At 64.9% G+C, this 20,053-nt stretch overlaps 1 protein-coding gene across 7 annotated transcripts in view; it reads right to left on the bottom strand.

Moving 5' to 3' along the window:
• Positions 1 to 1,298: 1,298 nt before the first annotated feature.
• MCF2L (MCF.2 cell line derived transforming sequence like) overlaps positions 1,299 to 20,053 on the bottom strand; it is a 46,537-nt gene continuing 27,782 nt past the window's right edge. For 4 of the 7 annotated variants that reach the window (XM_055147431.1, XM_055147425.1, XM_055147401.1 and 1 more), the window contains exons 5-31: positions 18,298 to 18,417; positions 17,712 to 17,828; positions 17,459 to 17,608; positions 16,521 to 16,645; positions 15,886 to 16,000; positions 15,165 to 15,284; positions 14,898 to 15,089; positions 14,473 to 14,664; positions 13,895 to 14,054; positions 13,245 to 13,315; positions 13,070 to 13,146; positions 12,888 to 12,954; positions 12,165 to 12,280; positions 10,218 to 10,287; positions 7,859 to 7,951; positions 7,701 to 7,793; positions 7,498 to 7,623; positions 7,035 to 7,256; positions 6,848 to 6,940; positions 6,536 to 6,614; positions 5,514 to 5,580; positions 5,128 to 5,246; positions 4,431 to 4,505; positions 3,809 to 3,927; positions 3,139 to 3,248; positions 2,297 to 2,400; positions 1,299 to 2,180 (exon numbers count right to left, since the gene is read on the bottom strand). In XM_055147431.1, coding sequence (XP_055003406.1) covers positions 2,158 to 2,180; positions 2,297 to 2,400; positions 3,139 to 3,248; positions 3,809 to 3,927; positions 4,431 to 4,505; positions 5,128 to 5,246; positions 5,514 to 5,580; positions 6,536 to 6,614; positions 6,848 to 6,940; positions 7,035 to 7,256; positions 7,498 to 7,623; positions 7,701 to 7,793; positions 7,859 to 7,951; positions 10,218 to 10,287; positions 12,165 to 12,280; positions 12,888 to 12,954; positions 13,070 to 13,146; positions 13,245 to 13,315; positions 13,895 to 14,054; positions 14,473 to 14,664; positions 14,898 to 15,089; positions 15,165 to 15,284; positions 15,886 to 16,000; positions 16,521 to 16,645; positions 17,459 to 17,608; positions 17,712 to 17,828; positions 18,298 to 18,417 — 3,015 coding nt within the window. In that variant the 3' untranslated portion in view covers positions 1,299 to 2,157. The remainder of the gene's footprint in view (positions 2,181 to 2,296; positions 2,401 to 3,138; positions 3,249 to 3,808; positions 3,928 to 4,430; positions 4,506 to 5,127; positions 5,247 to 5,513; positions 5,581 to 6,535; positions 6,615 to 6,847; positions 6,941 to 7,034; positions 7,257 to 7,497; positions 7,624 to 7,700; positions 7,794 to 7,858; positions 7,952 to 10,217; positions 10,288 to 12,164; positions 12,281 to 12,887; positions 12,955 to 13,069; positions 13,147 to 13,244; positions 13,316 to 13,894; positions 14,055 to 14,472; positions 14,665 to 14,897; positions 15,090 to 15,164; positions 15,285 to 15,885; positions 16,001 to 16,520; positions 16,646 to 17,458; positions 17,609 to 17,711; positions 17,829 to 18,297; positions 18,418 to 20,053) is intronic. The other 3 variants (XM_055147396.1, XM_055147417.1, XM_055147406.1) reach the window with 3 other exon arrangements.

Here is a 20,053-nt window from a genome sequence, read left to right on the forward strand (position 1 = left end):
GTAGTTAGCAAAATATTACAAATGGATGTTGAATAAAAATAAGTTTTCCTGTCTGTTGAGCTGACCCTAGCTCCTCAGTTACCCTACGGCAAACCGTAGGCTTCGCATAAGCAACATCCTGGGTCCGTGGGGCCTTCACTCGGGGAACGCGTCGCCCAGGGTGAGGCTGCGGCAGGGCTGCCCTGCCACACTTGACGGGAGTCTGCATTATGTCCACGACTCTGGTTCTTATATTATCTTTACTTGGAGCTGGGCTCACACTCGCTTCATGAAATTTGTGGAGATGCTTTTTTCCCCTCTCTACATTCTTTGAAATAGTGCATAAATCTTTCTGCTTAGGACATTTACCTGAGTAAAAATACAAAGCAAAAATGACCCTAAAAATATCTGAGCCTGGTAGCAATTAGGGGTTGACCTATTTTTTTTTTCTTTTTGGATCACACCCAGCAATGCACAGGGGTTATTCCTGGCTCATGCACTCAGGAATTACTCCTGGCAGTGCTCGGGGCACCATATGGGATGCTGGGAATTGAACCTGGGTCGGCCACGTGCAAGGCAAACGCCCTACCTGCTGTGCTATTGCTCCAGCCCCAGGGGTTGACCTATTTAAAAAAAAAAAAGTTTTTTATTATTATTAGTGAATCACCCTGAGGTAGTTACAGACTTACAAACTATCGTGCTTACGTTTCAGTCATACAATGGGGTTGACCTATTTTTAACTGATTTTAATTAAAAGATTTTTAGACCATACCCAGCAGTTCTCAGGAGTTACCCCGGGTGATGCTCAGGGGACCGGATGGGGTTCCATGGGTTCGGGCCTGGGTTGGTCACATGCAAGGCCTTACCTGCTGTCCTATCGCTCCTGCCTCCGTCCTGGTTATTTTTTTGTTGTTGTTGTTTTATAAACTGCATTTCATCAAAAACTTAATTTATAGAGAAACTCCTGTTTAGTCTTTTCAGATGTATCAGCAGCACAAGTTTGTTCATAACTTTTCATATTAAAGTCTGTTTACGGTGAACTTTGCTTAACTCTTTTTGTTGATTTGGGCCCACAGCGGGCAGAGCTCAGGGCTCACCCGGCAGGATGCACGCACCTGTCTTCTCCCACCTGGGCTCTCCTTCCTGAGGTTTGCCTGTACCCATCAGGATGAAGGGGCGGGGTTGGGCTGCTGCCCCCCCAGTCTCCTCTCCACTCCCAATGGCCTGGGGGGTGCAGATGAGGTGGGCCCCTGAGAGACTCGTCTTTCCCACAGCACAGGCGGCTAGAATTTATTCAAACAGACACATACGGGAGGAACTCCGAGTCCCCGAGCTTTATTTACATCAGCAGTTTTAAACAATGACAGGGAGGAAACACTAAGCTTTAAAGTGCTTTTACAGGAGAGCGGCTGAGCGCAGGGCAGGGCCATGCCAGAGCAAACATGCCCGGGCGCTCTCAGCCCCCTCCAGGGTGCCTGGCCTGCTGGGACAGCCAGGAGCCCGGAGTCACCCTTCCTGGACTCCGCATACACACGGACATACACACTCGGACAGACATGCACGGCAACCGCACAGTGGCGGCTCCTGAGACGACAGCAAACAGCCCTGCTCCCTGCTGTCTTGATTGTGTGGGGTCACTGTGCCTGGGCCTCGGTTCCCGGGCACAGGGGGCAGGCAGGGGGCTCCGGGGCGGGGCAGGGGGCCAGGACGCGGGTTTGCATGGAGCTCTGTAAGAATGGGATCACTCTGTTCTTTAAAAACAATACAAATATCCCAATTTGGTGAGGTGCCTTAAAAAACCGTGAGCCCCCCATTTTTTCCCCCCCATTTTTTTTTAAATAGAAAAGGAATATTTTAAATGACAGTTCCGTTCTGAAAATGCACACGCCCAGGTGCAGGGTCCTTCTCTGTGTGTGAGCACTGCCCGGTTTGCCGGGGGCGTCTGGGCCCCGTCCCGCATGGCAGCGTGGACCCCAATAACAAAAAATAGTTTCATATCAAAAGAGTATCAAATCGTCGTTGCATGTAAACAGTGATGCCGGATGCTGGGGGCCCGGAACGTCTCAGCGGGCCGGGGGCGTCCTGGGACCCTCGGTGGCGGCGGCGGGGCGGGGCGCGGTCAGCTGCTGTTCGCTGTCCCCGGAGGGTCGTCTTGGGCTCGCGGGGTCTCTCGGGCTCCTACAGCGCCGTCCCCTCACCCACTAGGCCCAGAGGAGGAGGTCTGGTCAAGCTGGGCCGAGCTGGACCCGGCGGACCCCGTGCCGGACTCCGCGGGAGAGCCGGGCACGGACTCGGGCGCGGCGGCTGGGGGCCTTACCTGGGCCGCTCAGACACTGAGCGGGGCTGGACGTGCCCAGGAGCGCGCACAGGCTGCTGGCCGGCACCCAGGCCTCACCACTGGACGTCAGGTTCCGCACCCACCTGCACGGGAGCGGCCGTCAGCAGTTCCGCCCCCGCCCTCCTCCAGCCAATCCCGTCCATCCTCGTCCTCCCGCCGGCCCCGCCCCAACCCCGTTCCGCCCTCTATCCCCGCCCACCCTCCAACCAGCTCCGACCTTTCTCTAGTCCCGCCCTCCACCTGTCCAACCAGTGGCGTTCATTCTCTAGCCCCGCCCTTCCTGCCCCGCCCCAAACGACCTGTTCACTCTCTAGCCTTGCCCACCGTCGGCCCCACCTCCAACCAGTTCCGTTTATTACCTAGCCCCGCCCATTGCGCTGCCCCGTCTCCAGCCAGTCCCCTTCATCCTTTGGCCCCGCCCACCGCTCTGCCTGGCCTCCATTTATAGCCCCGCCCACTGTCCTGCTCCGCCTCCAGTCACATTCATTCTCTAGCCCCGCCCTCTCGTCCCGCCTCCAGCCAGTCAAGTTCATGTTAGCCCCGCCCTCCTGCCCTGCTTCTAGCTAGTCCCATTCATTCTCTAGTCCCGCCCACCACTCTGCCCGGCCTCCAACCAGTCCCATTCATTCTCTAGTCCCGCCCACCACTCTGCCCCGCCTCCAACCAGTCCCATTCATTCTCTAGCCCCGCCCACCACTCTGCCCCGCCTCCAACCATTCCCATTCATTCTCTAGTCCCGCCCTCCCGCCCCGCCCCCAGCCATTCGGGCCCCGCCCACCGTCCTGCCCCGCCCCCAGCCCCGGGTGTCCACAGCTGCTCACCAAAGGCCAGCGTCGCCCTCCTGCACCACCTCCACTGTGTCCCCGCTCTTCAGGGCCAGGGCCTCAGGGCTGCCCTTCTCGCCGCCCACCACCCTAAACTTCCCGGGAGCCTGGACGGGGGACAGTGGCCTCAGCGCCCAGCAGCGCGGGGTGAGGGGTCTGGGGGAGAGGGGGGAGCCCTGCGGCGTCCACCCTAGGGGTGGGGGCGCTGCGCGGGGCGGGGGGACAGACAGAATGCCTGCGCAGAAGCCCCGGCAGCTGGCTCACTGCCCGCCGGCTGAGTCTGTGCCCTCCTGGACACTGGCGTGTCCGGTCCCCGGGTGCGGCCCCCGTCCTGTGTGCTCCCTACTTTGTCGGTCTTGGGCGATGAGCGGGGAACACAGTGCCGGGCGCCCGGACCCCCTCCTCCCGGCGGCCCAGAGACCAAGGCCGACCCCAGCCCCCGCCCAGCCCTCGCGTGACCCTCTCTGCCTCTGTCCTGGGGCGCCTGTGCGGGGGTCACTGCAGGGAGGCCTAGAGGCAGGGCCAGGCGGCGGCCTGTGTCCTCCAGGCCTTCCCAAGGCTGGCATCACCGCCTCCGGGGCTGTGTGGGCGCGGGGCACCTGCACGGGAGCCCAGCCCGCCTCTCCACCTGCCCTGCCGAATGGGCCCCGGTGCGCGATCCCGTTACCAGCTTCCTGGGACCCAGGCCTGCCTCCTCCTCCCCGTCTGAGGAGTTGATGGGCTCCTCCGCACTGGACCAGCCGTCGTCGTCCGGGGCCTCGGGCGGACCAGACGCCTTGTTCCAGCCTGCAGGGGACGGGGTGCCATGAGGAGCCCGCGGGGTCCATCAGGCCTGGGCTGGGGCTAAGCAGGGACTCCGGGAGCACTGTGGCCATGGCCACTGCCTGGGCGCGGTGCCACCCTGAGGGAGGCTCAGGGCCACAGCAGGCACTGCGGTGTAGTGAGGGGCCGCGGGAGACACTCCCACAGGTGCGGGAACGTGGGGGGCGTTGCCAGGCACACCCACCCCACACGGCCCAGAGCTGCGCCCCCAGGTGGGCAGCCGGGAGGGAGGCCGCGTCTCTGCCCGGTGCTGGGCCTGGGGGCCCGCGCCTGCCTGCGCTGTCCAGCGGTGCCCGCTGGGCTCTCCGAGGCCACCACGGGAGCAGGACACTGACGGGAGCTGGGTCTGAAGGGCTCGCACGGGCAGAGCGTGGCGGAGTCCCTGGGTGGGGGCCGCCGGAGGCCGCCCTCGCTGTGACGGCAGACACGGGCCGGGCGCCCCTCGCGCCAAGAACGAGCCACTCTACCTCGCAGACCCAAAGGGGTCGGGTCGCTCTTTACTTCATGTCGCTTAGCTTTTTTGTCAGGACTGGTAGGAGAAGCTGCAGAGGAGGAAGAGGCGACAGTAAAGCAGAAAGAGGGAAGGTCAGAGCAGGAAGGAGGGGGAGGATGGAGGGAGGAGTGGGAGGAGGGGGAGGAGGCGTCAGGAAAGACTGAGGAGGGGGCAGAGGAAGAAAGAAAGGCGGGGAGGAGGAAGGGAGGAAGGGGAGGAGGAGAGAGGAGGAGGAAGGGGAGAAGAGGAGAGGTCTGGGAAGAGGAGGCTGGGAGGGGAGAGGGGGAGGGGGTAGGAGGAAGAGGAGGAGGAGGGAAGGAGCGGGGAGAGGAGGGTGAAGGGAGGAGGAGGAAGGGGACAGGGGAGGGGAGGAGGAAGAGGAGGAAGCGGAGGGGCTGGGAGACCCTGCAGTGGTAGGAGCAGGAGGGGGCCGGGAGGGAGGGGGGGGCGGCCCTTTCTCTGCCCCTCGAGCAGGGGGGCCGTGAGGGGGGCTGTGCACAGGGTGACCCGTGGCAGGCGGCGCCCCTGCCAGGTGCTTGGGAAGCTCAGGGCATGGGGCCAGTGACCCTTCACTGACTGGCACGTGCCCGGGGGCTCTGTGGCCCCGCCCACGGCCCTGGCTCCGCCCCACAGCCCGGCCCACGGCTGGGGGTCTCGCCCGGCACACCCACCTTTGCCCTTCTCGGGCGCCTTGGGCAGCGTCCCGGGGCTCGCGTCGTCCTCCAGGCTCAGGCTCTCGCCTTTTCTCTCCTCCAGCCTCTGGGCGCTCCGCGTGGTGCCCTTGGAGGGGCTGTCGCCGGACGGGCAGGAAGGGCTCAGTGGCCAGCCTTCCCCCCAGGCAGCGGCGGGGGCGGGGGCCAGGGCGAGGGGCCTCTAGCTGTGTCAGGGCCCGGGTGCAGGGGGGCGGGGCGAGGGGCCTCCCCACAGGCAGCCTAGGGCTGTCTAGGGCCTCGCGCCAAGCGACAACTGGGCCGCAGTCCCTGGGCAGCTGCCTCAGTTTCCCCTGGGGAACCCATCTAACCCCAGAACTGGGGCCATGGAGCCAGTGGGGTGTCACCTGGTGTTGGACACAGCTGGCAGGGGCAGGCTCTGGGACTGCTCCAGGGAGCGGTGCTGGCTGGCCTCTGCGGGAGGGACAGGTCGTGAGCAGAGCCACGCAACACCGCACCCCTCCGTCACCCTCCCCCACCCTCCCCCTCCGTCCCCCTCCCCCACCCTCACTCCCCCTCCTCACTCCCCCTCCCTCCCCCTCACCTCACTCCCCCTCCCCCTCCCCTCCCTCACCTCCTCCTCACCCCCTCACCCCCACCCCCTCCCCCTCCCCCCTCACCCACCCTCACCCACCCTCCCCCTCCCTCACCCTCCCCCACCCTCACTCACCCTCCTCACTCCCCCTACCTCCCCTCTCCCTCCCCTCACTCCCCCTCCCCCTGCCCTCCCTCACCCTCCTCCTCACCCCCCTCCCCCTCCCCCCCCTCCCCCTCCCCCTCACTCCCCCTCCCTCCCCCTGCCCCCTCCCTCACCATCCTTCTCACCCCCCTCACCCTCACCCCTCCTCACCCTCCCCTCCCCTCACCCTCACTCCCCCTCCTCCTCACCCCCCCTCACCCTCACCCTCACTCCCCCTCCCCCTCCCTCCCCTCCCTCCCCCTCCCTCCCCTCCCCCACTCACTCCCCCTCCCCCTCACCCACCCTCACTCCCCCTCACCCACCTCCCCCTCACCCACCCTCACCCTCCCTCACCCTCACCCTCACCCACTCTCACCCACCCTCACTCCCCCTCCCCTCCCCCTCCCTCCCCCTTCCCCTCCCTCTCCCTCACCTCACTCCCCCTCACCCACCTTCACTCCCCCTCCCCCACCTCCCCTCACCCACCCTCCCCCTCCCCCACTCTCCCCCTCCCCCTCACTCCCTCCCCCTCCCCCCCTCTCCCCCTCACTCCCCCTCACTTCACTCCCCCTCCCCCTCACTTCCCCTCACTCCCCCTCACCCACCCTCCCACACACTCGCCCCCACCCACACCCACAGCCTCACCCTCACCCCGCCCCCAAGCCTCTGAGGCTGTGTGAACGCTCGCACCTCGGCAGGCCTGCAGCTGACTGGTCAGCACCTTCCGGATCTCGCTCACCCACGCGGCCTTGATCTCGGCTGTGGGTGCCTATCCCACAGGGAAATGCAGAGGTCACGCTCACGGCCCCAAGGACACGCATGTCGGCAGTGCTCAGAGATGGGACAACCAGAGGGATGACAGCGCGTGACCCACAGATGCAGAGCAGCGCTGCACACCGGGTGGGGCCCGCTCCCCTGGGTGCCTGCCCTCGCCCACCTGCCCTCGCAGGGTGGCGCCTTCCACGCCCCGCCCGCCCGCCTGCGGGACCTCGCCCGTCCCACCTGGATGATGTACGCCTCCTCCCGGGCATTGTACCAGATCTCGAACTTCCTCGAGTCGCCCTTCACGTTCTCCGTGATGCCCACGGCGGCCATCTGCGGCAGAGCGGGGAGGGGCGTGAGCGCGGGCGGGGCGGGGGGGGGCGTGAGCGCGGGCGGGGGGGCGGGGGGGACGGCTGGGGGCGCTCACGTTCAGGGAGTGCTTGTAGCTGTAGGAGGGCGCCTTCTCGTAGCCCTCGCCACTCTCCTCCCGCCGCTTGCAGAAGAGCACGGCCTTCTCGTGCAGGAACAGGTGCCGCTGCATCGGCTTGAAGCGCGCCAGGTCCTTCACCTTGGCGTGGCCCTTCTTGTGGTCCGTCCACACGCTGAACGAGCCCTGCATCAGCAGCCTGCCCAGGTCACCCAGGTTCCCCTGCAAGGCGGACACGGCGCTGCGGACTTTCTGTGCGGGGGCTCGCCGGTCAGTGCTCGGGGGCGCTCTGAGGACGACCTGGGGTGTCGGGGATCGGGCTCACGGGACGTGGAGGCAGGCGTCCTCCCCCCAACAGAAACCTCTGGGAAAGGCACCACTGGGGGCGGTGCCGAGAGGGTGGGAGTCCCTGCTGACACCGGGCGCGGGGGCAGAGCTGCCAGGGGTGGGAGCGGGCGCTCACGTCGTAGCCCGTGATGGCGATGAGGTGCATGGAGTCGTTGACGGCCTTGAGGATGCCCAGGATGGAGCTCAGCGCCTCCTGCAGGTCCTCCGCCCCCTCGCAGCTCTTGCTGTACTTGAGCATCTCCTGGGGAGCGAGCGGCGGTGGGTGGGCGCTGCCCGGGCCCGAGAGCCCCCGCCCCGCCCGGCCTCGCGGACCCCCACCTTGAGCAGCAGCTGGTACTTGGTAATCCTCTGCACCGGCTTCAGCAGGTACGAGTCCAGGCTCAGCTTGTGGTCCAGCTTCCGCTGGCACTCCTGCAACAGGGGGCCCCTGAGACAGCGCCCGGTCGGGGCGGGGCCCGCGGGGGCGCGGCACGCACCTGGAAGAAGGGGCAGTCGGAGCACTGGCGCCACAGGCTCTCGGAGCGCGGCTTGTTCTGGCAGTACTTCTCGTAGACCTGGAACTCCTCCATCTGCGGACACGGGCAGGTCAGCGCCGTGGGTGGGGAAAAGTCCTGGGGAGGGGCGTGGCTAGGGCGGGGCCAGGGAGGACGAGGGCGTGTCCTCGGCAGAGGCGGGGCCAAGGGTTGTGTCATATATATGTGGCAGGGCCAGAGTGGGGGCAGGGGGGACGAGGCATCGGCAGGGGCGTGGCTAGGAGCTTACCAGACATATGGGGCGGGACCGGGGGCGGGGCTAGGGAGGACGACAGGGTGTGTCCTTGGCAGGGGCGCGGCTAGGGGCGTGCCAGACACATGGGGCGGGGCCAGGGCTAGGGAGGATGAGGGCGTGTCATCGGCAGAGGCGGGGCCAAGGGTTGTGTCACATATATGTGGCGGGGCCAGAGTGGGGACAGGGAGGACGGGGCGTGTCATCGGCAGGGGCGTGGCTAGGAGCGTGCCAGACATATGGGGCGGGGCCATGGCTAGGGAGGATGGGGACATGTCCTTGGCAGGGGCGGGGCCAGACATACGGGGTGGGGCCGGAGCTAGGGAGGATAGGAGTGTGCACCCGATTGGGGCAGGGCCAGGGGCCAGCAGCGTGCCCGAGACGGGGCGGGGCCGGGGGGGGGCCTGCCTGCCGGTGGGGGCGGGGCCAGGGGTGTGCCCTCTGCTTGGGGCGGGGCCAGGGGTGGATAGGGGCCTGTCCTCACCAGGGCCGGGCCTGGCCGATGAGGCGGGGCTACAGGCGTGTCTGCAGGGGCGTGCCTGATAGATGGGGTGGAGCCAGGGGTGTGGCTGGGGCATGCCTGCCATATGGGGCGGGGCCAGGGCATGTCCTCAGGTAGGGCATGGTCAGGGGGCGTGTCCTTGGCAAGGGCGGGGCAGGGACGTGCCCGTTGGATGGGGGCGGGACTAGGGTGTGTCCCTTGTGGGGGGGGTGAGGTAGGAGCTTGCCCTCTGCCTGGGCCAGGGTCTGGGCGTGTCTTAGGGCAGGGGCAGGGGCGAGTCTTCGGTCACAGGTGGGGTCAGGGCTTATCTGTGGGATGCAGGGGTGGGATCAAGGTTGTGTGGATTGTGTGCTGGATGGAGGCAGGTGAGGGGCTTGCCTGGGAACGGGGGTGGGTTCAGTGGTGCGACTGCGGGGCGGGGCCAGGCGGGAGGTGTGCCTGAGGGGGACAGAAGCTGAAGGCCAGGGGCATTCTTTGTGCGGGCGTCAGAGGCCGGCCCAGGGTGGGCTGGTGGCACTGGACAGGGTTTGCTTAACAGGGCAACTTCTCAGGGGCCACCCTGCTGCTTGGGGGACATGGTCATTTCTCTGGAGTCCCTGTAAGCACAGACACTGTGGTAGGGAGGTGCTTGGTGCAGACTCTGAGGACCTCAGCACTGCCAAGGGTACGTGCAGTGGGCGAGTGTTGGATGAGAGGCAGGGGTGCCCCCCCCCCGTAAACGTGGGTCTATGGCTAATGCACCAACCCCCACATCCAAGGCAATCTGACCTCCACACCTATTTGGGGCAGCCAGAGACCCCCGGCTGCCCCTCTGCAGATGGAGTTCTGTCACAAGAACCACAATATGAGGATCTGTGAGGACACACAGCACCCCTGGAGGCTAACGATCCCTCAGGAAGGAGGCAGTGGCTCTTTTCAAAGAGGAGGGAAACAAGGGCCAGAGGTGGCTGCTGTCTGGGGCTGCAGGACACCAAACAGGGTGGCTCAGCCCCATCACAGCAAGTACAGGTTCTGTGGAAGGCCCAGGCCCTCAGGAACCTTCCAAAGGACCCTCCTCAGAGACCCTCCTCAGGAGCTGCCTCAGAGACCCTCCGTAGGGACCTTCTTTAGGATTCTCCTCAGGACTCTCCACAGAGAGCCTTCACAAGCACCTTCCTCAGTGACTCTACTCAGAACCTTCCACAGGACCCTCCTCAATGACCCTCCTTGAAGTCTTCACAGGTAGAGCAGCTCAGGAGACCTGTCCGTCCCACTGGCCCACCAACCCCTGAGTGTGTCCTTGGTGACTTCAGTCTGATGGAAGGAAGGTGAAGCTTCAGATACCAGTTCTGGGTTATCTTTTCTAAATTTTTAATTTTGGGGGGGTTTTCCAAGCCATATCCAGGAGTGTTGGGGGGTCTCGGTCAGCTGATCAATGTGAGGCCAAAAGCACTGCTGCCTGGCCCTGTGGTGCTAGGGCCTCCCCAGACCACTCCAGGGACCATACAGTGCTGGGACTGAGTGGGGTCACTGCCTACAGCCCTGTTCCCACTCCGAGTAAGAAGGTCTAGTGTTAGTGAAGTGCTCACCCTTTCCAGAAAGCACCTTCCCACGAGCTCCGGGCAGTCTGTGTACTTTTCAAGTTCCTTCAGGAATATTCTAGACAGAGATAGTTGGGTCAGGACCTGGGAGGAGCCCAACAGTGACCAGAGTCCTCCCAGAACCATGCTGCGCTCTCCAGCCCGGAACCTCCAGCCATGACTCTGCTCAGGTCATAGTAAGTGCTCAGGAGTGGCTGCCATGTGTGGGGTTGCTGGGGTGCTGGGAGGACACAGTGGGTCACTTGGGACTGAAGCTAGAGATGGAGGTGCACAGATGGGGACAGCCTGTTCCACAGGTAGCTGCAGGTGGGAGGATCAGGTTCCACTCTAAAGGGATGCCTCCTCCTTAGGAACCCTTCAAAGGACTCTCCTCAGGACCCTCCACAGGAATTTCCTCAGAGACCCTCCACAGGACCTTCTTCAGAAACCTTCCAAAGGATCATACTCAGGAAACTTCCGAAGGAACTTCCTGAGGAAATTTCCAATGGAACCTCTCCAGGCCCTCCTCAGAGACTCCTCAGGAACACTCCTCAGAAACACTTTGGAAGGACTATCCTTAGGAGACTTTCAAAAAAACATCCGCAAGAACCTTCCCAGGACCCTCTACAGAGATCCTCCTCAAGAACACTCCAAAGGACCTTCCTCAGACTGCTTCATGAGCGGAGGGGAGGAGGCAGATGGGATAGAGAAGGGGTCACTAAGAAAATGATGTTTGGGGGAATCAGTCGGGATGGGAGATGCATGCCGAAAATAGATAATGGACCAAACATGATGACCTCTCAGTGTCTGTGTTGCAAGCCATAATGCCCAAAAGTAGAGAGAGAGTATGGGGAATATTGTCTGCCATGGAGGCAGGGGGAGGGTGGGAAAGGGGGGGTATACCGGGGATATTGGTGGTGGGGAATGTGCACTGGTGGAGGGATGGGTATTTATCATTGTGAGATTGTAACCCAAACATGAAAGCTTGTAACTATCTCATGGTGATTCAATAAAATTTAAAAAAAAAAGGACCTTCCTCAGGAAACTTTCAAAGGACCTTCCTCAGGTCCATTGAACCTCCATAAGGACAGTATTTAGGACCTTTCTCAGGACTCTCCACAGGACTTTCCTCAGAAACTCTCCTCAGGACCCTCCTCTAACTCTTCACAGAGAGTTAGAGGACCCTTTAATAGGACCCTCAGGACCCTGCACAGGAACTTCCTCAGAGACCCTCCTTAGGATCCTACTTAGGACCCATCACAGGACCCTCAGAGACCTCAGAGACCATCCATAGGACTGCCCCCAGAGATCTCCCACAGAACCCTCGTTAGGCACCCTTCCAAGGACTCTCCTAAGACCCCTCCACAGGATCTTCCATAGAGACCCTTCACAGTTCCCTCCTCAGGAACCCTCCAAAGGAACCTCCTCAGAGACCCTCTATAGGAACCCTCTTCAGGACCCTCCTCAGGATTTTCCACTGAGACCCTCTACAAGACCTTCCTCAGAGACTCTCTTTAGGACCCTTCACAGTGATTCTACTTGGACTCTACAGAGACCCTTCACAGGACACTCAGAGATCCCTCTAGAATCCTCCTTAGGGGCCCTTCCGAGGAACCTCCTCAGAGACCCCTCCACACAGACCCTCCATAGGACCTCCACAGTTCCCTCCTCAGTAACCCTTCAAAGGACCCTCCTCAGAGACCCTCCACAGGAGCGTCCTCGGTTTCCTCAGGACCCTCCAACAGTGATCCTCCTCGGACTCTCCTGAGACACCCTCCAAAGGACCCTCCTCAGAGATCCCCTACAAGACCCTCCACAGGATCCCTCCCTCCACAGCTTGTGTGCACTGTCCCCATCTGCAACTGTACTTGCTCTCCTGCATCAGAACCCTCACAGAGACCTCCACAGACACCTGGGCCCCAGCCAGCCACCCCCAAACAACACATTGGTGCTCACCTGTTGTGAAAGTGACAAATCTCTTCCATGTTCCCAAACAGGACGTCTTTCTTGTTGTGCAGGCTGGCCGGCAGCAGATGTGCCATCAGGGGATTGTCCATCTCTGCAGCATAGCCCTGCGGTGGTAATAGTCAGGGTCAGCAGCTGGACATGTGCCTACATTTCTTCACAGACTTCCCACAAGAGCATGGGTCGTGGAACGCCATGGGTGTATGTGTATGTGTGTCTGTTAGGGGATGATCCAGTAAGCTTGTGTGTGTGTGTGGGGGGGGGGTGGTCTAATATGTGTGCATGTGAGGTGGTCCCACTTATATGTATGTATCTGTGGGGGGTAGTCCATGTACATGTATGTGTCTGTGTGGTGGTCCTGTATATGTCTGTGTGGGGTGGTCTTGTGTGTGTGTGTCTGTGGGGTTCACCCTCCCCGACAGCCCCTGGAGGGTGCAGACTCAGTGGGCACTCGGTGGGCTGCCCAGTGTCTGCACCTCTGCCACCTTGCCCAGAACAGCCCAGTCTCTGGGCAACTCTCCCTCCGGCTCTGTGGAATCCCTCACGCCACTGGGTGTTTCCCTAGAAGCACTGAAGCAAGCCTTGCACAGGCCCACCAGCAGAGGTCAGCAGAGGTCACAACCCATGGGCTGTGCTGTGTCCAGTGGACTTGCAGGGCCCTCCCTTGGGGGACAGGGACCCCCAGAGCCCTTCTGTCCGAGATCGGCCGCTCACCTCCAGGACACTCAGCAGCTCATCCACGTACACGCGTTCCGTGTCCAGGAGCTCGGCCATCACGTGCCTGAGGTGAGTGCAGGGGTCAGCGGGCGGCCCTGCCCTCCCCGTGCAGGTCATCCACGTCTTTGCTGAACGAGTGCCGCCTGCATCTCCCCTCCGGACCCCTCAGGAGCACCCACCTCCGCAGGATGGCCAGGCTCTCCTCCTCGTCGCCAGTGGAGCTGCCCCGGCCCTGCCGGCCCTCACTGAGCTCACTCTGGGGAGACAGGGCAGTGTGGAAGCATCCCTCAGGGACAAGCAACCTGCCCACTCAGGCTGGGCCCTGAGGCCCGGGCACGACCCCGCCACACCCACCTTGGCCCTCCTGTATGGCCTCCGCAGCGCGCTGCCCTCAGGGCCGGCGTTCTCGGACCCGCGCCGGACGCCTGCATCAGACAGGGGGGTCGGTGGTGCTGCTGCTTGGAGGGGACTGTCCAGGGTACGGGGCTTCCACGTCGAAGGGAAAAGGGGCAGGAATATGGGGAAGGGTCAGGAACGGGGTGCGCATCTGAGGGCGTCCTGAGGACAGGCTCCAGGCCACACAGAAAACTCGTCCCTGGGGCCCTGGCGAGGGGCAGGTGCTGCGACACTCCAGGGGGTACCGGGCGCATGGGCTGCTGGTGAGCGGGCTGGGCGCAGCGTCAGGGGATGGAGCAGGGAGAGAAGCTTGGCGGGTGTGTGTGACTGAGTGTGGTGTGTGCATGTGCATGAACACGTGTGTACGTGTGTACATGACCAGTGTGTGTGTCTGTGAGAGGGTACACGCATGAGTGCGTATGAGTGTGAAGTGTCTGTGTGTCAACACGTGTGAGTGTCCAAAGGAGTGTGAGCTAGTACCTGTGTCTATGAACACGAGTGAACATGTGTATCAGCGTGAGCAAATGTGTATGTGTGTGTGAGTGTCTAAACGAGAGCTATCTCTGCGAGTGTGAGTGTGTGAGGGGGTGAGCTGGGCACTCCCAGACCTGGGGAGGGGCAGGGGGACTTGCTCAGCGCCTCGGGCCGGGGGGCGACAGGCTGCACGGGCCGCGTCTGCTTGGCCGCCAGCTTCCTGAGGCTGGCCTGTCTGCGGTGGAACATCTCCTCGGTGCTCTCCTGCTTCTGGAAGACCTTTTGCACGTGCTCCTGCGTGGGACAGGGGGGCAGGCCGCTCAGGAAACGGGGTGTCGGCCTGGCCGCTGAGGGGGGCAGGCAGCACTTCCCGAGGGCCTCAGAGGTGCACGGAAGGGGCCCCGAGCGTCTGCCTTTGGGTGTGGGCCCCAGTGTGGTCCTCGGGTGTGGCCCTGGGTGTGTGCCTGTGGGTGTGGCCCTGGATGTGTGCTCAGGTGTGTCCCCGGGTGTGTGCCTGCGGGTGTGGCCCCGGGTGTGGCCCTGGGTGTGTGCCTGCGGGTGTGGCCCCAGGTGTGGCCCCAGGTGTGGCCCCAGGTGTGGGCCCTCAGGCATGGCAGCCCTGTGGAGAGGCTCACCCCTCTGGCTGCCCCTCAGGAAGCACCTCCAGGATGTGGGTGCTCTCCAGGGCCCGGCCGCCCGCCCTGCAGCCCACCTTCAGGTCCGGGGTGAGGATGGACTCGTAGTCCTGGTAGATCCTACTCAGCTCCTGGATCTTATTCTCTGCACCGGTTTCCAGAAACTTCTCAATCTCCTGGAGGGCGGCCTCGGCGCCGTCCTGGGACTGGCACTTGTCCACGGGCTGGGAGGCCAGCAGGAAGATGCCCTCGTCGCACCATCTCATGGACTGCAAGCAGAGCGGGGTGGGGGGGGGGTGAGTCTCCGGCTGAGGGGCTGTGGGCGTCGTGTCGGGGGGCCGCAGGGGGCTGCGCCGTGGGCTGCCCACTGGGGACAGGGTGCGGGTGAGGGGCTGGACGGCTGCTCTGGTCTGCAGCTGAGTAAGCCTGAGAGTGAACAGCCACAGCAGCGCCACGGCGGGGGAGGGGTGGGAGGGGTGGGGTCCCCAGGGGGGCGGCCTACCGCCTCCAGCAGCCGGTGCAGCTCCAACGACTGCCCGAGCAGCGCAGTGCGCCGGTCCAGCGCGGCCTGGACGTGGTCGCAGACGTGCCGCAGCTCCTGGCACTTGGGGCGGATGGAGTCCACGGCGTAGTGCCTGGTGCCGATGAGGCGCTCGCCCTCCCGGGCCAGGGCCTGGGCCCGCTGCACGGCGGCCTGCAGACCCCGCAGGTCAGGCGGCCGCGCCCCGCCCCCTCCCCCGCCCGTCCGCCCGCCGACAGCCCGCCCTACCCCCGACTTCTCCCTGAAGGCGGTGAGGTCCTTCAGGAGGTGCTGCGCGTGTGCCAGGCTGTTGCCCACGTCGTGGAAGGTGGCGATCTTCTGGGCCAGCGTGTCCAAGGCGGCTCGGACCTGAGAGCAAGACCGGGAGGGGGCGCGTGAGCCCCCACTGCTGGGACGGTCACGGCTAGCGCGCAGACCCAGGCCGGGAGCCCCCCGGTCCCATGGAAACTTCCCAGGGCCCTGGGGGCCTTCAGAGCATCAGCCTCCCGGGGCGTCGAGGTGCCCAGGGAAGCAACCGTGACCCCCCACCCCCGTCCAGAATAAACTCGGGAGCTGGGGGCGCGAAGGAGGCCAGGAGGTGGTCGGCAGCTCCATACCCCCGGGCCTTCGCTGGGCACCGCCCCTGCTGAGCTCGGGCTGCCGGGAGGGGCCCTGACCCGCAAACGAAAGCAGGCGCTCGAGCGGGGATGGCGCCAGGGCTGGGCGCGCTGGGGCCCGTCCCACAGCAGCACCGCCAAGGGCCCTCCGCGTGCCCAGCCCGCGTGCCACCCCCACCGCCTCCCTGCCCAGCTCGGACGGGCTCCGACCCAACTGCCCCGCCGGCAGGGCCAGGCGCCCCCTGCGGTCCGCGGGCTGACTGTGCTCGGCCATGGGCTCGAGGCATGGGGACACGGGTGCCCCTGGTCCCTGAACCCAGGGCGGTCAAGCCGGACCCTGCACTGCGGCCCACCTCGCGGAAGTCCTGCTCGAAATGCCGCAGCTGCAGACACTGCTCCAGCTTCTGCTGGTGCCGGGCCCAGAACTCGTCAAAGGCCGCCTCCGTCTCGTCCAGCTGCGCCAGGAGCCTGGGGGAGGGGGCGTCTGAGCAGCACGGTAGCCACGGGCCACGCAGCTGCGGGGGCCGTAGCCCACCACGGCCAGGGGAGCTTCTCACCCCACATAGGCACCGTCAGCTGCAGGGCCAGACAAGGGCATCTGGGTGGCCCAGCCAGTGCACGTGGGCACCATGTGGCCAGAAGGGAAGGCACTGGCCACGCCTCTGCTCCCGGCCTCACCTCTGCATCCTCTCTCTCCCCTGCACCCAGCTTCACCCCTGTAACCAGTTTCACCTCTGCACCCAGCTTCACCTCTGCAACCTCTCTCACCTCTGCACCCGGACTCAACTCTGCACCCGGACTCAACTCTGCACCCGGCCTCGCCTCTGCTCCCGGCCTCACCTCTGCATCCTCTCTCTCCCCTGCACCCAGCTTCACCCCTGTAACCAGTTTCACCTCTGCACCCTCTCTCACCTCTGCACCCTCTCTCACCTCTGCACCCAGACTCAACTCTGCACCCGGCCTCGCCTCTGCTCCCTCCCGGCCTCACCTCTGCACAGTGCTCTCATTGTCCAGCTGGTCCTGGTTCAGGCTGTGCGTGGTGTCCTTGGCCAGTGGCTCTCGGATGCTCTCCAGGATGCTCTGTCCCTCGTCCAGCGCCAGCTTCATCTCCTCCTGCCAGGGAGCACGGTGCCTGCTAGACCGGGGTGCCCAGTCCACCTGGGGCAGCCCTGCTGCGGGGCCCCCCACCCAGGACTGAGGCCCTGCTCCTGGGAGGGGGTGCTGGGGAGCCCCACTTGTCAGCATGGCAGAGCAGAGCCGTGGGGTGGTGGGCAAGAGAGAGGAGTGGGGGTCGGCTCTGCGGGGAGGGGCCTGGGGGTTCTCAGGGCAGGTGAGAGGAGCCATGGCACGAGGGACACCAGGACAGGCCCCAAGGGGACACTGCAGACCCAGGAGGTTCTGGGGCCCAGGCACCCACTTGGGCTTCCCACCCACAGCTCCACCGCCTTCGGGTGGTTCTGACGACCCCGAGCCTTCTGCTCCCCTCCTAGACCCTCACCCACAGAAATCCTACCGGCCACCCCCAGGATCCCACAGCCCACCCCCAGGGCCCCACAGCCCACCCCCGGGACCCCACAGCCCACCCCTGGGGCCCCACAGCCCACCCCCAGGACCCCACAGCCCACCCCCGGGGCCCCACAGCCCCATCCTCCGAGACCCCACAGCCCACCCCCAGGACCCCACAGCCCACCCCCGGGACCCCACAGCCCCATCCTCCGAGACCCCACAGCCCACCCCCATGACCCCACAGCCCACCCCCGGGACCCCACAGCCCCATCCTCGGGGCCCCACAGCCCACCCCCGGGGCCCCACAGCCCCATCCTCAGGGCCCCACAGCCCACCCCCGGGACCCCACAGCCCCATCCTCCAGGGCCCCACAGCCCACCCGGGGACCCCACAGCCCACCCCGGGGCCCCACAGCCCCACCTTTGCCCGGTCTCTCTTCTGAGCATGGGCGCTCAGCACGGTGCTGGTGGCCGGGACGTCATTGGGCAGCTCCGTCTCGGCCAGCTCCGTGCCGAAGCTCTGCAGCCTCTGGGCTGTCTGCTTGACCCTGAGGGCGAAGCTCTCAATGGCCTGCAAGGGGGGCGCAGAGGTTGGCAGCTGCCCCCCCGCCCGGCACCCACACCCCGTGTCCCAGCGGTGGGCAGCGCAGAGAGTGAGGAGCGGAGGGACTCACCATGCGGTGGCACAGCCACCTGGAATGGCAGTAGTCCAGCGTCCCTCCCAGGTCCTCCGTCAGCTGGGACTTGTCGATGTAGCCGTAGAGTTCGGGCACTGAGCTCAGCATTATGACCTGGGCAAGGCGGCACCTGAGCAACTCCCCCCCCCACCCCATCACAGCCCGGCTCCTGCCTGACCCTCTCGGGGACAGCAGGACTGTCCGGGGCAGGGCTGCAGACTGAGCACTGAGGGAGGACTCGGCCGCCCCCGAGCTCACGGGTCCCGACTCTGCGAGAGTGTGGGGCCGGGCCGGGGCCTTGGGGGGCTCATCCCGAGTCTGAGGCCACCCAGCAGACGCGGGTGCATGTGGCAGCGTGGGGGATGGACGCCTGCCGTGGCAGTGCCCAGGGCATGGGCGCCCAGGGACACAGGCCCCTCCGAGGCGCACAGAGGCCTGGACAGAGGGACCCCAGCAGGGACCCTGCGACCCCCCAGGACACCAGCTGCAGCCCCACCCCCCACACAGGCAGAGCCACCAGTGCCCTGTTCTGAGAATGTTCTGGAAGCACGGCTGCGGGCTGTGGGAGCAGGCGCAGACTCACCGGCACCTTCATCTTAAAGTCATCTCGATTGAACTTGAAGGCGAGCTCGGAGAGCGCCCGCTGGAAGAAGCCGGAGGGGCGCAGGACCAGGACGAGCTGCAGGTTTGCGGGGAAGGAGGCCTGCGGGCGGGAGGCGTGTCTGGGCGCCCGCGGCCGCACACCCTGCTCGGGCTGCCATCCCGGGGCACCCACACGCGAGGGCGGCCGGGCGGCTCTGGTGCGGGACAGGGCCAGAAGGGGCCCCGTGGACATGAACTCCCAGACACAAGGGGTGGAAGCTGCTGGCGCGAGATGCGGGACGTGGGGTCAGGAGGCAGCACCCGGGCGCTCGTCCTCAGCTCCCTGCTGCCCGGGCACCGACTCGCTCTCGGCCAGGGCTCAGGGGTGCTGCAGGCACCAGACAGCAGGCCCCTCGGGACACCCCTGAGCCGTGGCCAGCCAGGAGGAGCGGCAGGGCTTGTCTCCGGGCCGGTGAGGACAGAGTGGCCTGTACCTGGGGACTGCCCTGTCTGTCCCACAGGCCGGGCGGGTCAGCGGGCATGCCCGCTCATCGGGGTGGCACCGTGTCATCTGCTGGGTCCCCGCTGCTCCAGCCGGGGCTCAGGGGCTAGGGACGATGGCGCGTGCAGGGGGCAGCGCCCGCGGTGCCCTGAACCAGCCACTGGCCGCGACAAGCCCGGGTGAGGGTTTGGGTACTGCAGAAGGGCATGACTTTCTGGAACCAGCTCGTGTCCGGGAGACCTGGGCTGGGGCCGAGCAGGGACGGTGGACAGCAGGGGCCTCGGGCCATGGACAGGCCACTTTCAGGAAGCAGGCACCAGGCCAGGGGCGCGAGGACTCGGGGTGTGGCGGGAACCCCCCAGTTCTGCCCAAGGCCGACCAAGCCTGGGGCCTCTCATGACTGGGCACGGAGTGGCCTGGGGCCTGGGGCTGACCGCACAGGTCCACTGAGCCAGGAGACGCGCTGTCAGGCAGGCGGCCCCAGCAAGGCGGCAGAGCAGGGCAGAGCCTTGGAGCTGAGGCGGCCCCCGCCGGCCCTGCCTTCCGGATCTCTCTACGGGCCTCTGGGGCAGGGGAGGGCCGCGGGGAGGGGGTGCCCTGCTTGTGGGTCTGGCCCTGCCCGCTGCTGCCGGAACTTCTGCTGAGCGCTACGAGCAAACACGTGTTCCAGAAAGCTCCACCCTTCACGGCCAGCCCGGGCAGCAGGTGGCCATGCCGGCCTGAGCCGGCTCCTGCCCCCACTCTACTCTCGGGTCTGCGGCTCCCCTCCCACGGACCCCCTCCTCTGCCAGGAAGGCCCCACACCATGCAACAGCGCAGTGATGCCTGGCTCCCCGACACGGGCCACACAGCAGGGTGACCGGGAGGCAAGGCTCCCACACACGGACACGTGTGCTCAGATGTGCTCACGTGCTGTCACATGCTCTCTCATGCTTAGGCACATTAGCTCTCATGCTCACATGCTCTCATGTTCAGACACACACATGTGCTCTGGCACCTGCTTACACATGAACACAACTCACTTGCAGTCACACATTGGTGCTTGCTCACTCATGCTCACACACACACACACTCACAGGCATGTTCACCCCCATGGAGACACGCCTGCTCATACATGCTCCCCCCACCACACAGCGCACATGTGCATACATGCACACGCTGTCCTGTCATGCAGCACACTCCCCTGTTCAGACACGTGCAGCTGAGGTCAGCTGGGCCCCTCGGTGGCCCCTGCTGTTCTGGGGGCCCCGGCCAG

The sequence above is a fragment of the Sorex araneus genome, chromosome 1 (genome assembly GCF_027595985.1).
Source record: "Sorex araneus isolate mSorAra2 chromosome 1, mSorAra2.pri, whole genome shotgun sequence".
In the NCBI taxonomy this organism is placed as follows: domain Eukaryota; kingdom Metazoa; phylum Chordata; class Mammalia; order Eulipotyphla; family Soricidae; genus Sorex; species Sorex araneus.